This window comes from Otolemur garnettii, unplaced genomic scaffold, assembly GCF_000181295.1.
Source record: "Otolemur garnettii isolate 467f Iridium unplaced genomic scaffold, OtoGar3 scaffold00003, whole genome shotgun sequence".
NCBI classification, from domain to species: domain Eukaryota; kingdom Metazoa; phylum Chordata; class Mammalia; order Primates; family Galagidae; genus Otolemur; species Otolemur garnettii.
Genome location: NW_003852398.1, coordinates 27,496,140 through 27,511,936, shown reverse-complemented (window position 1 = coordinate 27,511,936; position 15,797 = coordinate 27,496,140). Strand labels below are relative to the sequence as shown.

Here is a 15,797-nt window from a genome sequence, read left to right as displayed (position 1 = left end):
CTGTGTTATGGAGAATGGACTGGAGCAAGGCTGGTGTGGGAACCTGGAGGGAAATTAGGTGCACAGCCTCCTGTCAAGGCTATAATCAAAACAACCCCAAAGGTAACAGCTTCAAGCAACACACATCTATTACTTTATGTTTCTGGAGCTTAAAAGTTCAAAGTGGGTATTACAGGGCTAAAGCAAGGTGTTGGCGGAGCTGCACTCTTTCTGGAGGTTCTAGGGAAGACTATGTTCCTTGACTTTTCCAGCTTTTAGAGGCTGCTCATATTCTTTAACTTATAGCCTCACCGTTCTAACCTCCGCTTCCATCCTCCCCTCTCTCTGGTGCTGATCCCCCTGCCTCCTTTTTACAGGGACTCCTGTAATGATAGTGAGCCCGTCTGGATGATCCAAGAACATCATCCCATCTCAAGATGCTTAGCTTCATCATATCTGCAAAGTCTCTCCTGCCATGTAAGTTAACATATTCAAAAGTTCTAGGAATTAGGATGTAGACTTCTTTGGGTGGTTACTTTTTTGCCTATCACAGGTGATTTTTGAGGTGTCCAGAGATGTTGGCGACTCAGAGACATAGGGTGCTCGTGGTGGAGGTGTTGAGAAGTAGTTGGACTCAGGATATATCCTAAAGGGAGAGCTGACAGTGCCTACTGACACACTGGACACAAGGCCAGTGAGGACACCCCAGGCAGGGGCCTGGGCTCAGCAATGACACAGAAGCAGGAAAGAGCATGTAATGGCTTGGAAGAGAGGTAAGTATTCCAGGGCATATCCTGCATGGTAAGGCTGGGAGTGCTGGCACATGAGGCTTAAAGGAAGTGGTGACAACATTATTGGGGGCCTTAATAGCTAAGTTTGGAAGGTTGGCTGAATTTTTAGATGACAGACAGTGAAATGCACTGTACAGAATGGGACAGTTGAGATGTTGAGACCAATGTAGAAATAAAAGATAAAGTCATAAGCAAGACAAACATGATGGAGGGAAGAAGAGAGGAGGATCTGGCCCAGGGTGATAAGCTGGACATCATCACTGACTCCACATGGGGATGACTGAGAAGGGTCCAAGGTGAATCTGAGTTTCTAGCCTAGGCAAGACAATAAAAGTGTGGGTGCTAATGCCATTAACAACAGGCCACATTGACCCTCCTCTTCTACAGGGGAAACACTTCCCATTCTTCAGTATTCCTCCTAGAGCAAGGTTTCTATTCTTCCTCAGCTTCTTGGTAGCTCAATTCTGGACTAGCTTATCTTTGTCACTAGAAAATGGACATTCAATTGGTTAAGGGGATCCTGGCCTAGGTCCACCATTTGCTTATCAGTAGAATAAGAACCAAAGCCAATACCTTATAATGCAACTGTGCATTTTTATACAGAGATGTATAATTATTATAAAACAAAGAATGTTTTCTTTAAGGGAGCTCCCCTCCTGGGCTACCCCACCCTTTTCCCTTCACCCTCAAGGACTCAGATTTCCTAAACATGCTTCCTCACTATTGGATGCATCTGTTGCATGTTTTCCACCCCCACCCCCCATTTCCCTGCAAGAAGCTTGACCTCTTGCCATGGCACAGTCTGGGAGGAGAGGTGAGGCCCAAGTTAGACCACTGTGCTTCTGTCCCCAGGAAACTGGGGATCTGAAGACACAAACAGGGTCTGTTAGTACTTACATGGAGACTGAGCAGGGCTGCTGAGGGCAGCTAGTTTGCCTTTTTTTCTCATAAAAGTACAGAAAGGGGATCTAGAAAGACAAAGAAATTGATGTGCAAAGAAGAGCAGGCAAGCGTGGAAAGGGAAATCCTAGTCCTTAAGAGCATACCTATTCCTTATTTTAATGCTTGAGATGTCCCAGTATCTTTCCAACAAATGTTCTCTTTATTTTTCTTCCAGAAGCATGAATGGGCTTACAACTTATGATAGACATTGTATATTACAGACCTAAACATATATACCCATACTTTCTTCTTTCCTTCTGGCAGAAACTACCTATTTATTAATGAAGACAAAAGTGAGAGAGATACAATGCAATCGAAGGTTTGGCCTGTGATCCCTCCTCCCCAGTAGAATCCAAGGGTCTGTTAGGGAAATCTTCTGGAAGATTTCCTCTTAAATGAAAGATTAGTACAAGAAGAGTCTGCCTTTGATTTCCTTTTAAATGAAAGACGAGTACAAGAAGAGTCTGCCTTTTCTTCCAGCACTTGGTTGTGGTTATATTAGGAGACTTGCAATGCTTGGAGCTTTGGAAGCCGTTTTGTGACCATGAGAGGACTATCAGGTTGAGAATAGCAGAGTAGAAAGATGAAAGCATCTGTGCCTTCTACAAAGTTGTTGAATTGTCAAGTTGACCAATTCTGAAACTACCAAGCTCTGAACTTTCTATCTTGTAAATTGACAAGTGACCTTATTGTTTAAATTAATTTTAGACATTATATTGTTTATCAACCAAAGCATTCAAAGTTCCACATCACCCATAACCTTTAACTCTAATGTCTGTGATAGCTTTATAACATTCTGCCACATCTAAATCGTATCTTACCCTTTAAGACCAAATACAATGCCCACTTCTTTGCAGAAGACCATCCATCTGCATTTATTGTTTATGAGAATACAAATTTTATCTGTTACTGTTAGCTATCTAGTAGAGTATACATGTTGTCCAGCCTTCTGGTACTCTTGAAAAACAGAGTCCATATGTTGCCATGTTATATGAGGTAACAACCTTTCAGCCCTCTACCAGACTTTGCACTAAGTGCTTCTTAAATATTACATTTAATGATTACAATAACTATGATGTTAACACTATTATTTTGTGTCTCTATTTCACAGATGAGGAAATTGAGACTCATGGAGGTTAGACTTGCCAGAGCTTACTAGGCTGTTAATTGGCAGAGCCAAGTTTCAAACCTAAGCAAGCTAGAATCCAAAGCCCTTCATGCTATTAGTATTCCTTACGCTTATTTCTTTCTAATATTAGATTTATAGCTCTCAAAACCACACACAATGTAATGAAGATCTTACAATCTATAGAAAAATTCTTGAATGGGTAGCAAATGAAACAATACCCCCTAACACGTCTTGGCCTTTGGATTGATTACAAAAAAAATGTTGAGAATTTCTCTCCCACAGTAGATCTCTGTGTTGTACCACTCAGATAATCTCTACATTTGTGATATTTCTTTCTCTTCTTCTATGCTCAATACCATATCTTCTAGGTTGAGTGTGTGGGAAAGCATAATTTCCTTCAAACACTTCCATTTCAGAAATAGCCCTGATATGGGCATTTCTAGGTTTTGGTATCTTCATGAGAAGACTGGAGAAATCTTCCTGCATCAAAAACCACATCATGGACTGGGTTCATTCCTGGGGAAACTCCTGGCAAAGAATCTGAGGAGTCTCAGGATGAAAAGGGGATGAAAGTTTCAGGGAGACAAAGAAAGAATATGTGTGGTGGAAGAAGGAAACAATAGCATAGACTATAGAAGTATGACTTTTTAATTTGGGACCATTAATTCAGTAAGGCCTGAGGCATCAGGAGAAAATTATCTGCCAGAGGGTGTATATGCATGGATATTTCTGTGAATCTTTAGCTAGCAAGACAGCATTTATCCAAAAGTTAGTTATCCAGTGATTTCCATTATCCAGAAACCTGACTTTAGTTTTTTTAAAGCCTCTGTGTTATCAGAGTAGTTATCACAACGGTGCAATTTTTTCCCCAGTTTTTCTCTCAGAGAACATTTAAGCTTTGTTTTCATATAACTCTAGAAATCTTGGTTCTTCCCCAACACACAGAAGAGCAGAGGCAGAAAAGGAAGCAATATAATGCTAGCAGTCAGTGAGTTGATTGCAAGAAAGAATGACAGCTGATATGTGACAAAGAGAAAAGAAACTAAGAAAGTCAACAACAACACCACAGAAAAAACTAAGCAGGGTCATTTAATGCTAATAAAATACTTCAAATGTATTCTGAGGTCATTAATGCGGCATAAGATAACTTATGAACAAAAATCAAAATGACAGCATTGCAAAAAGGCATTCAAAAACTGATTTGATATTAGGAGAATTCAAATGATGTCTATAACTCAGTTAATAGTATTGGGCCTAATATTCAATCCAACTGCCCCACTACTAGGTATCTGCCCAAAGAATATGAAGTCATTTTTTCTAAAAGACACCTGAACTCTAATGTTTATTACAGCATAATTCATGATTTCATAATTGCAAAGATGTGGAATCAACATTAATGCCGATCAGCTATTGAGTGAATTAACAAATGTGTATATATAAACATCATGGAGTACTACTTATTCATAAAAATGAATAATTTAATTCCATTTACAGAAATTTGGATGGAACTCATCACCATTATCCTAAGAAGTATCTCAATAATGAAAAAACAAATACCACACGTATTTCCTATTAATTTGGAAAGAATTGGTTGATACATGCCAGAAGTAAAAATCATTGAAAATCAAGAAGGGAGAAGAAGAAAGGAGGGTAAGGGGGAAAACATATCTAACAGGTACAATGAACAATATTCAGGTAATAGGAACATTTGTAGCCCTGACTAATGCATTATAAAGCTATTCACATAACAAAAGCAGTTGTACCTCCTTAATATTTTGAAATAAAAAATAAATAAAATAAATATAAAGACATATAGATTAAAAGCTAAATGGACAAAGGTATACCATGCTAAATTAGAAGAAAGTGAAAGTAGCTATATTAATTTTAGACAAAACTGACTTCAGAGCAAGAAAGTTATCTGAGATAAAGAGGGGTACTACATAATAATAGTCAGTTCTCCAAGAAGACATAGAAATTCTTAACATGAATGCTCCCAATAATAGAACATCAAAACACACAATACAAATCTGATAGAAAAGCAAGGAGAAATAGAGTGGAGCCTTCAATGCTTCTCTATCAAAAATGAATAGATCCAGAAGCAAGAAAATTAATGAAGACATAGTTGAACAAAACAGCCCCAAATCAATAAAATTGACAACTACAGATTACTTTACCCAGCAACAGAAGAATAGATATGTAACATTCACCAAGATACACCACATTCTTCATAAAACACATCTTATCAAATTTAAAATTTAAAAAAATCTCACAATATCCCCTCTCAGACCACAATGGAGTTAAAGAAAGATAAATTAAAATCCTCAAATTATTATAGACTGAAAAACACATTTCTCAGTAACACATACAGAGGTCAAAGAAAAAAATCTCAAAAACAGTTATAAAATATTGTGGACCAAATGAAAATGAAAACACAACATATTAATATTTGTGGGATGTGGTGAAAGCAGTGTTTAAAGGAATGTTTATAGCATTGAAATCATATATAGAAGAAATAAAATATCTAAAATCAATAATAAATTTCTACTTTAGGAAACTAGAAAAAAAAAAAGAATAGTAAACTAAATCCAAAGTAAGCAGAATGAGAGAAATAATAAAAATTAGAAAAAAAACCAAACAAACAAACAAACAAAAATAATAAAAATTAGAGCAGAACTCAATGAAATTAAAAACAAGAAATCAATAAAGTCAACAAAACTAAAAGTTATTTGAACAGATCAATACAATTGACAAATATCTACCTAGTCTAATTCTGAAAAAAGAGAGAGGACACAAACTACTAATATAAGACATGAAAGAGGTGACATCACTACAGATCCCATAGATATTAAAAGTATAGTCAAGGTATATTGTTAATAACTCTGTGCCTACAAATTTGATAACCTAGATGAAATAAACCAATTCCTTGAAAGACATAGTCTTCCAAAACTACCACAAGGAACAATAAAAACTCTGAATAGGCTCATATCTATTAAACAAATTGAATAAAAATTAATATTGTAAAACTGAAAGTACTGGGCCCAGATGGGTTCACTGGTGAATTCTACCTAACACAGAAGAATGAAATTATACCAATTATGTACATTATCTTTAGAATATGGAAGTAGAGGCTATACTCTCTAACTCCTTCTATGTGAGCAGTATTACCCTAATTCTGAAACCAAGCCAAGATATTACAGAAAGAAAGAAAGGAAGAAAGAAAGAGAAAGAAAACTGTAAGTCAACTGTAAGTCTCTCATGAACATAGATGCAAAATTCCTCAACAAAATATTAATTAACACATTAAATCTAACAATGTATAAAAGTAACTGTACACTACAACCCAGGGGGATTTCTGTCAGATATGCAAGGCAAATTCAACTTTTAAAAATCAATTAATGTTATAGATCACATTAACACACTAAAAAAGAAAAATCACATACTCATATCAAGAAACACATAAAAAGCATTTGACACCCATTCATGATAAAAATCTAACACCCATTCATAATAAAAATTTTTAGTAAACTAGAAACAAAGGAGAATTTTCTGGACTTAATAAAGAACATCTATAAAATGCCTACAAGTAACATAATGCTTCATGGTGAAAAACTCAACACTTTCCCACTAAAATCAGGAACAAGGCAAGGATGTCCCTTTTTATCACTGCTTTTCAGGATTCTACTGGATGTTTTAGCTAATGAAATAATATTAGTAAATAAAGTACATAGAGATTGGCAAGGAATAAATAAATCTGTCTTTGTTTGTAGATGACATGGTCTTGATCATCTATGTAGAAAATATGAAATAGTTTAGGAAAAAAACCTCATGAAACTAATAAGATATTATAGCAAGTTTGCAGGATATGAAGTTAATACACAAAAGTCAACTGCTTTTCTGTATGCTAGCAAGAATTTGAAATTAAAAACATATTACCTAGTAGAGGAATTACAGGATCAAATGGCAGGTCTACATTTAGATCCTTTAGTGTTTTCCAAACTTCCTTCCAAAAGGAACGTACTAGCTGGCATTCCCACCAGCAGTGCAGAAGTGTTCCTTTTTCTTCATATCCACAGCAACATCTGTAGTTTGGGGTTTTGTGATATGGGCTACTCTTACTGGAGTTATTTGGTATCTCAGAGTGGTTTTGATTTGCATTTTTCTGATGATTAAAGATGAGGTGTATATCCAAAAATTATTTGGCAACAAAGATATTTGCACCAGATTGTTCATTTCAGCTCAATTCATAATTGCCAAGTCATGGAAGAAGCCCAAGTGCCCATTGACCCATGAATGAATTAGTAAATTATGGTATATGTATACCATGGAATACTATGCAGCATTAAAAAATGGAGACTTTACCTCTTTTATGTTTACGTGGATGGAGGTGGAAAATATTCTTCTTAATAAAGTATCTCAAGAATGGAAAAAAAATATCCAATGTACTCAGTATTGCTATGAAACCAATTTATAATCACTCACACTTTCATATGAAAGATGAATCACAACTATAGCCTAGGATGAAGGAGGGAAGGGGAGGGGAAGGGAAAAAGAGGGAGTGGGTCAATAGAGGGAGGGTTAATAAGGGGACCCTGTGGAGCATATTGCAAGTACAAGTTGGATCTATCAGGTGTAGAACACAAATGTCTTAACACTATAATTGGGTAAATGAAGTGAAGGCTATGTTAATTAGTAGGATGTAAGCACTCCAATTTGTATAATCAATACATTGAATCCCATAATGGCATAAATGTATTCATGATCTTTGTACAAATGACTTAACAAAAAATAAATAAAAATAAAATAAAAACATATTATCATTTATATTAGCACAAAAATATTTCTAACGTAAATCTAACAAAATATGCACAAGATCTATAAGAGGAAAATGACATAACTATAATCAAAAATATCAAAGAAGAACTACATAAATCAAGATTTAGTTTATGTATGTGGACTGGAAGATTCAATATTGTCAAGATGTTAGTTCTTCCCAATTTGATCTACAGATTTAATGCAATCCAGATCAAAACACCCCAGCAAGCTATTCTGTGAATATTGACAAACTGATTCTAATGCTTATATGGACAGTCAAAGATCCAGAAAAGGCAACACAATATTGAAGAAGAACAAAGTTAGAAGATTGACACTACTTGACTTCAAGACTTACTATAATATAAAATTACAGCAAACAGGCTTGGCCCTTATAGCACAGTGGTTACGGCGTGGCGACATGCACCAAGGCTGGTGGGTTCAAACTCAGCCCGGGCCAGCTAAACAACAATGACAACTGCAACAAAAAGAATAGCTGGGCATTGTGGCAAGTGCCTGTATTGCCAGCTACTTGGGAGGCTGAAGTGAGAGAATTGCTTAATCCCAAGAGTTGGAGGTTCCTGTGAAGCTGTGAGCTGTGACACCACAGCACTCTACCAAGGATGAGCAACATAGTGAGACTGTCCCAAAACAACAACAACAACAACAACAACAAAAAAAAAAACCCACAGCAAATAAGTTAGTATGATATTAAACTAAGAATACACAAATAGATCAAGGAAATAGAATAGACAGCCCAGGAGCAGAAACACATAATTATAGTCAATTTATTGTTGACAAAGAAGCAAAAGCAATTCAATGGAGAGAAGATAGTCTTGTCAATCTTGTCAAGAAATGGAGCCAGAACTGGACATTTGCATGCTAAAAAGAAACAAAGAATCTAGACACAGACCTTTCATCCTTCACAAAAATTAGCTCAAACTTCATCATATGTCTAAATGTAAAACACAAAGCCATAACACTCCTAAAAGACAGCATAGGAAAAAATCTATATGACTGTTGGTCTGGTGATGATTTTTTAGATACAACACCCAAGACACAATCCATAGAAATAATTGATAAGCTTGACTTTATTAAACTTAAAAATATCTGCTCTGTGAAGTACACTGTAAAGAGAATGAAAACACAAGACATAGGCTGGGAGAAAGTATGTGAAAAAGACATATCAGATAACGGAATGTTATCCAATATACAAAGAACTCTCAAAACTCAATAATTGGAAAATGAACAGCCCAATTTTGAAAATGGGCCAAAGACCTTAGCAGACACTTCACCAAAGAAGATATACAAATGGACAAGAAGATTATGAAAAGGTGCTCCACATATATCATCAAGGAAATGCAAATTAAAAAATAGTAAGCTACCACTACACATCTTTTAGAATGGCCAAAAGTTGTAATACTGACAACATCCAGTGCCGGTGAGGACAGGGATTAACAGGAACTCATTTGTTCTCATTGGTTGAAATCAAAATGAACGCTATTTGGGGATAGGAACACTTACATCCCTGATTTAAATATTATAAAGCTATCTATGTAACAAAAACATTTGTAGCCCCTCAATATTTTGAAATAAGAAAAATAAATAAATAAAAAGATCAACAGTTGCCAAACTGTTGGCGGGGGGGGGGAAGGAAGTGACAAACAAGCAGAGCACAGAGGATTTTTTAGGGCAATAAAATTATTCTCTAAAATATTACAATGGTAGGTACATGTCATTATGCATTTGTCCAAACCCATAGAATGTATAACACCAAGAGTGAATCTTAATGACTCTTAACGTAAACTATGGATGTTTGGATGTTAGGTAATAATAAGTCAAATCTGTCAAGTATAGAACATAAATGCCTTAACACAATAATCAAGCAAATGAGGTGAAAGCTATGTTGATTGGTTTGATGTAACCACGTCAGACTGTATAAAAAAAAATCAACACATTGTACCCCACATATACATAAATGTGTTCATGACCTATGTGTATTTGACTTAATAAAAATAAAAAAATAAAATAAATAAAATAATGAGGACCACAGTTGTTATTATACTGAGTGATTTCAGCTCCATCTAAGTATTCTTCTCCCATGAATCTTGTGATGGCTATGCTCCCAGAACAGGGAAGAAGCCAAATACATCATTAAAAAATTAAAAAAAATATGGCTTGGTGCCTGTAGCACAGTGGTTACAGTGCCAGCCACATACACAGAAGGTGGCGGGTTCAAACCCGACCCCAGGCCAGCTAACGAAAAATGACAACTCCAACCAAAAATAGCCATGGTTTGTGGCAGGTGCCTGTTGTCCAGGCCACTTGGGAGGCCAAGGCAAGAGAATCATTTAAGCCCAAGAGTTTGCGGTTGCTGTGAGCTGTGATGCTACAGCACTCTATTGAGGCAACAAAGTGAGACTCTGTCTCAAAAAAAAAAAAAAATTAAAAAATAGAAAATAAAATAAACCTCCCAAACTATACTAATCCTTGGCCTTCAGGTCAATAGCAATCAAGTTTCACAAGGAATACTGGGCTTGGTAGGTCTATGCCAAAGACAGTGCACCCTCAACCTGTCCAGTGAGGGCAGAAAAATAAACAGAAACTAAGGATGTTTTGTGCAAAGAAATAAATAGACACAGACAGACTCAGCAACAGACAGCGACAGACTTACAGAGCACGCTCAGAGTTAGACAGGAACTGGTCTATTGCAGAAGAGCAGGAAGAAACTGGAGACAGAGGAACAGCCACTTTTAGTTGGAACAGACAACAGCCACAGATGAGGTAGAGCCAAGCAGAAGGTGGCAGGGAAAAAAGAAAACATAGAGATTAGCGGACCAGTGATCTTAGCCGAAATGAGCATGCCAATATCCTAAAAGTGTGTCGGGGGGAGGATGCGGGTGGGGGGGCACAGTTATTGCACAACACGCTTCTGCCACACCATATGTCTGAGAATCCCATTTACAGTCAGTCTCTCATTTGAGTCTCGCAACAACTTGGGATGTTCACAGAACTTATTACTACCTTAATTTACCAAGGAATGAAATGTAGTCTTGTCTTCCCTCGTCTTTAGCTAATCTGCTGTGATATGCCTATCATCGGAAGAGTCTTTGAGCATTTAGTTCAATATATATGGCCACTTCTTCCATACAGACATCTCTGACCACCTCAGTATGATATTCCCCTTCTGTTTTTTAAACAAGTGGCACTTTCTGCTTATATAATTCATTTGACAATATAAGTTGCCTTATGTCAGCCCTGGCTGTGGTTTGCTCAATACAACTGAACATGCATTGAAACAGCATGTTTCCAGATACATTATGAGCCTTGTGGGGAAAAGAGCTATGACTTATTCATCCAGCATAGTTGAGTACTACATTAGCTGAGCAATGGTGATTGAAAGTCAAACATCCAGAATTCTAATCTTAGCTCCATTATTAAGTAGCCTGGAATGCTGGCTGGACCTCTCTATGGCTCAATTTCCATGTCTACAACATAGAGGTAAACACAATAGCTCCATCAGTGAGTGATGGTGAATAGTCAATGAAATAAAGCATGTTCGTCATGTACACGCTGCACCTGGCATCGTACTCATAAATATTAGCTAAGACTATTTTAATCAAACTGTAAGTTACTTACATGATTAAATGGTGATTTGAACTTCCACTTGTTCTTCCTTTGACAGACTGTCTATAGTATATTATTAGCCTGGTGGTATGCCTTGGTATCCTGAACTAATGAAGCTCTCTAAAGGCCCTCTGAACATCACGTCTATTTTATGAAAATGTCTGATTTCAATAATTCATATTAAAAAGAAACTTAAAAACTTTCAATATGGCCTGGATCATCAGTTGAATATCTGAGTATCTTTGTGGCATACTGAAGTCTGAAAATCAGACTCCAAGAGCAAAGGAGCCTCCACTCACACAGCACTTTGTTGAGTTTTAGTGCACAAATGGTAGCTGAAACCACTCCTTCATTCTCTATTTCCCACAGTTAAGTGGTTGGGAATATTTATGTGGGCTGGGATTACCCATAGGTTAATATTGTTATGATTATAACAACTCATTAACACTTGGCATATATATGTTATTTTGTTAGACCTTAATTATTTAATTACAATTTTAACAACTTTAACATACTTACATATTTCCTTTTAAATTCAAATAACAATGCTGTTTATCTTGGATATAAAACCCTTAAAGAGTCTGATAATTGGACTTTTGTAAGTACAACACGTAGATAGTACAAGCATATCTGAAAGTACTGAACAAATTTTGGCAGAAGAATTGTCTTTCCTTGTGAAAACCTCAGAAGAGAATAAAATGCTTGTCCATATTTTTTTGTACTGCACTATATTTTAAAAAAGGTAGATGTGATTAATGTTACACTTTGAAGAAATGTTAAGAAGAAATTTAAAGTAGTAATATAAAATAAAAATTTAGTCTTTCAGAAACTGCATAATTTGTATAACATCCCTCGTTTGTAGCCCCCTGTTGTTGTTGTCAAGCTTCCTGAATTAGAGTTAACAGTAGAGTTTTCCTGTGACCTCTGGCTGTATTTTCAAGGGCTGTGTAAGACCACACCTAGCTGAACCTATGTTTTTACATGTAGAGATTATTTACATTTGCATTGCAAACAATGATATTATAAAGCTCTTTATATCTACTATTACCTCACCACAAAACCATGAGGTTGATATTGTGAAAGTCTGAATAGAAAAGGAGTGTTACACATTCTCCTCCTCCTTCTTGGATGATGTAGAAAACTTTAAAAGACCATGCTATCTGGTCGGTTCCTTTCTAAAGTTCAGAGATGTTTGGTATAGGAAGGGTCTTTGCCTATCAGGCTGGGACAGAGGCAACACAAATGACTTCTGGCTTGGCCATTGTTTAAATGGTGATGGCCAGGGATTGGTCGGTGCTCAGCCAACCGCCTGGCAGCAGGTGTTAGGAATATTAAAATCCAGGAAGATAGGACTTAGCTGTCAGACAAAAGGAAGAGGCGAGGCAGAAAACCGGCCTTCTAGAAGGTTGCCTCAGAATGCTTCAAACACCTGGATAGCAACTAGCCCTGCCCTGACAGTTTCTAAGAACCCTAGCTCTTCTTATTAACTCCCTTACCCTTTACTCTTTTATAATTAAAATTGGCCTTATGTACAAATGTCAAGTTATAATACAGTAAAATGTTTTGCCATTGCCTTTCACGGGATTATCTTCCAGGGCAGGGAGGTTATCTCATCCTCTTCCTCAAACTGAGAGCTCAGTGTCTCCTTGACAATAGTTGGGGAACAAGTCTCAGGGCTCTTTCAAAGCAAAACTTACATCACCAGAGTCAGAAACCATTTGCTTTACCCTAGTTTGGCAAATACCTACCTACCTACAAGACGTGCTTCATTTATTCTGCCCTATACCTCAGGGATGGTGCTGAGGCTTCTTAATGGAGGCAATTTTCATGATTTTCACAGCACCAATGGCAGGAAACACAAAATTATATACTGCTCAACAACAGAGTCTATTGCCTTAAAAAAAACAAACAAAAAACAAACAAAAACCCCCCCCCTGAACTAAAGCTGGCTTAGGTACTACATAAAATGACAGGGTAATATGTGGATATAATGACTCTTGTCATAAATTAATTTTGAAATGTTAGCTATTTTTATGTCAAACTCACTCTAACACTATACCACTGTGATCCTAACAGCTTTCTTCAAGTATCAGTTTGAATGTACATTTTTCTCAAATAAGTCTTGCCATGGTCTATGCCCCACATCAAATAAAAAACCAGTTCTGTTCTGAATGCACCAAGCTCTGCTGTCAGAAACGTCCTGGCTCACTACCTGGACATTTCCCTAGTCCAGGCACCTCTGCTTGTCCCTCGTGGCAGGCTGAGGTCTGGCATATTCTGAGCCAGCTCTGCCCTGGGTCAGCACCATTAGATGGCTGTTGGCTGCTGTTGATGAATTTTTCTCTGCAGCATAAGCAATAAGTTCCTACATGGGGGCTGTGTTTGTTTGGTCAAGGCTTTTTCCATTAGGGTTGGTCATCAGTAGTTGGCTGGTTACAAATGCAGTCCTGAGACCAAATGGCTGCAATCCAATTATCCCGCCTTCCTGTCTGCAGAATACTGCCGGAGAGGAGCACATTCATGTTTGCCTGCCTTGTCAGCCTCCCAGGACTCAAAGTATATCATTTGGAGAAAACTAATAAACAACAGATCCTCCGATATTTTGATGGAGAGGCAGCATAGTGTGGAAAGAGGACACTCTGGTCCAGAAGGCAAAATTTCTGGCGCTGCTCCACATTCCGCCTCATCCTGGCTCAGCGTATCTCTTCCCTTCTTCAAGCTTCATCTTATTTATTACAGGAACATCATAGCACCAACCATGGAGGTTGTTAGGAGCTTCTAATAAGATGCTGTATATGAAAGAGCTTTGAAAACCTTAGGGATGATGATGATGGTGATGGTGATGATGATAACAATAACAGCTGGTATTTACTGAGTTCCTACTACAAGGAGGACCCTGTCCTGGGTATTTGAGGTCCAGTATTTCACTTAATACTCACAAGCATCTTCTGAGGCAATGGTGATGATAGTAATGATGATATTAATAAGAATAGCTGACATTTCTTAAATGTTTACACTATACCAGCCTCCAGTCTTGGTGTTTTATGTGTATCAACATAGCCTTACATCATCTTCACTTGACATATAAGAAAAATTAAATACAGGAGTTGGTTAAGTTGCTAAAACTCATGCTGCTGGTGAGATTCTAACACAAGCATTCTGACTTTCAGAACAAGAGTTGCCAGCCTCTTCTTTGAGCATCAGCAAACTTTTTCTATAGAGGACTAGATATAATAATTTTAGGCTTTGAGGCCATATGAAAAATAAAAACAAATATTATCACTGGGTTACCTCCAACTGTGTTTTCCCCCATGTTCAAACTGAATATGCTTCTTCCTCTTAGAACAGACTTAGGGACTAGATAGCAGGCTGAAAGTGAGCAGACTCAACACCCAGTGCAGTGATGGATACAGCAGGGATATAATAAATACATTTTTATTGAGTGAAATAAGTCTGATTGCTGATAAAATTCAATCATTCCCCGAAATAGCAGCCATTTGCCTAGATCCTTCTGGACCTTGCATTTGAACATGCAAATGAAGACAAGAAATATTCCTTAATCTAACATATATGAAATCTGTACCAATTTACGAAATAATTTCCATAGAACTCTTTTGAGGAAACAAAGATAAGTGCAGAAATATTATTTTTACGATGAATCATTCTGTTAACAAAAATGGCACTAGGACACCACACATGCAAGTTTGAAATAAATAATTGCTAACAAGGGTCCTACCACAAGGTTCCTCTTAAATTAATGTTGTATCCATCAATACAGTCTCACATGAAAGCAGAGACTTCTATTTTATTTAACCTTGAATTTTTATTTCAGGGAACTTCTGGAAACGTATTAATATTAAAATTGTTGTACAATGTGTCTAGATTTGAGAGAAAAGGCCATAGATGTCATCAGATTATTAAAGCATTTTAATATCTTAAATACTACAGTAGAATTATATCAGTGTAGTTTAATCCTGATGAGAAAAAGGGAAATATAAATGTTTCTGGTGTTTCGTGGTCAGTAGTAAGTTTCCAGAAGTCCTTGTCAGTATGGTGCTTTGTTATATCCTAAAGATACCCATGTAGGGCCCCATAGCAATGCATCAGTTTTCCTACTGACATAGGTGTCTGGGTCTGCACACCAACTGAAAGATTAGATCCCAGACTGGGAGAGCTGCAGTAACCAATACTCAAGTAATCCAGGAAGGTAAACATAGCCACACAATGCAGCAAGACATATTTCATCCATTTTCTCTTTATCCTAAGATCAGGCCCACAGAGACTGCACAACAAGCCCTAAGTCTATTGCTTTATAGCACCCAGTACAATGGCTGCCACACAGTTTGGTGTTTAATACACATTTATTTAAATAAAGGTGAGCATAAAGATGAAATTAATTGCAATTATTCCTCATTCTGAGATGATTAATAAGTCTTGTCATTTCTATTCCTGGGACACTCTACCTAGGTGGAATCATGTGCATTTGTCATTGAAAGATTGATTTTTACCTTGTACCACTT

At 37.0% G+C, this 15,797-nt stretch overlaps 1 protein-coding gene across 2 annotated transcripts in view; it reads right to left on the bottom strand.

Annotated features, from left to right (window-relative positions):
* The window catches only part of HTR4 (5-hydroxytryptamine receptor 4), a 194,985-nt gene that overhangs the window by 7,550 nt on the left and 171,638 nt on the right, over positions 1–15,797 (bottom strand). The window contains exon 6 of one of the 2 annotated variants that reach the window (XM_003782058.1): positions 10,325–10,400. The exons of the other annotated variant lie outside the window; for it this stretch is intronic. Coding sequence (XP_003782106.1) covers positions 10,340–10,400 — 61 coding nt within the window. The 3' untranslated portion in view covers positions 10,325–10,339. The remainder of the gene's footprint in view (positions 1–10,324; positions 10,401–15,797) is intronic. 2 annotated transcript variants of the gene reach the window in all.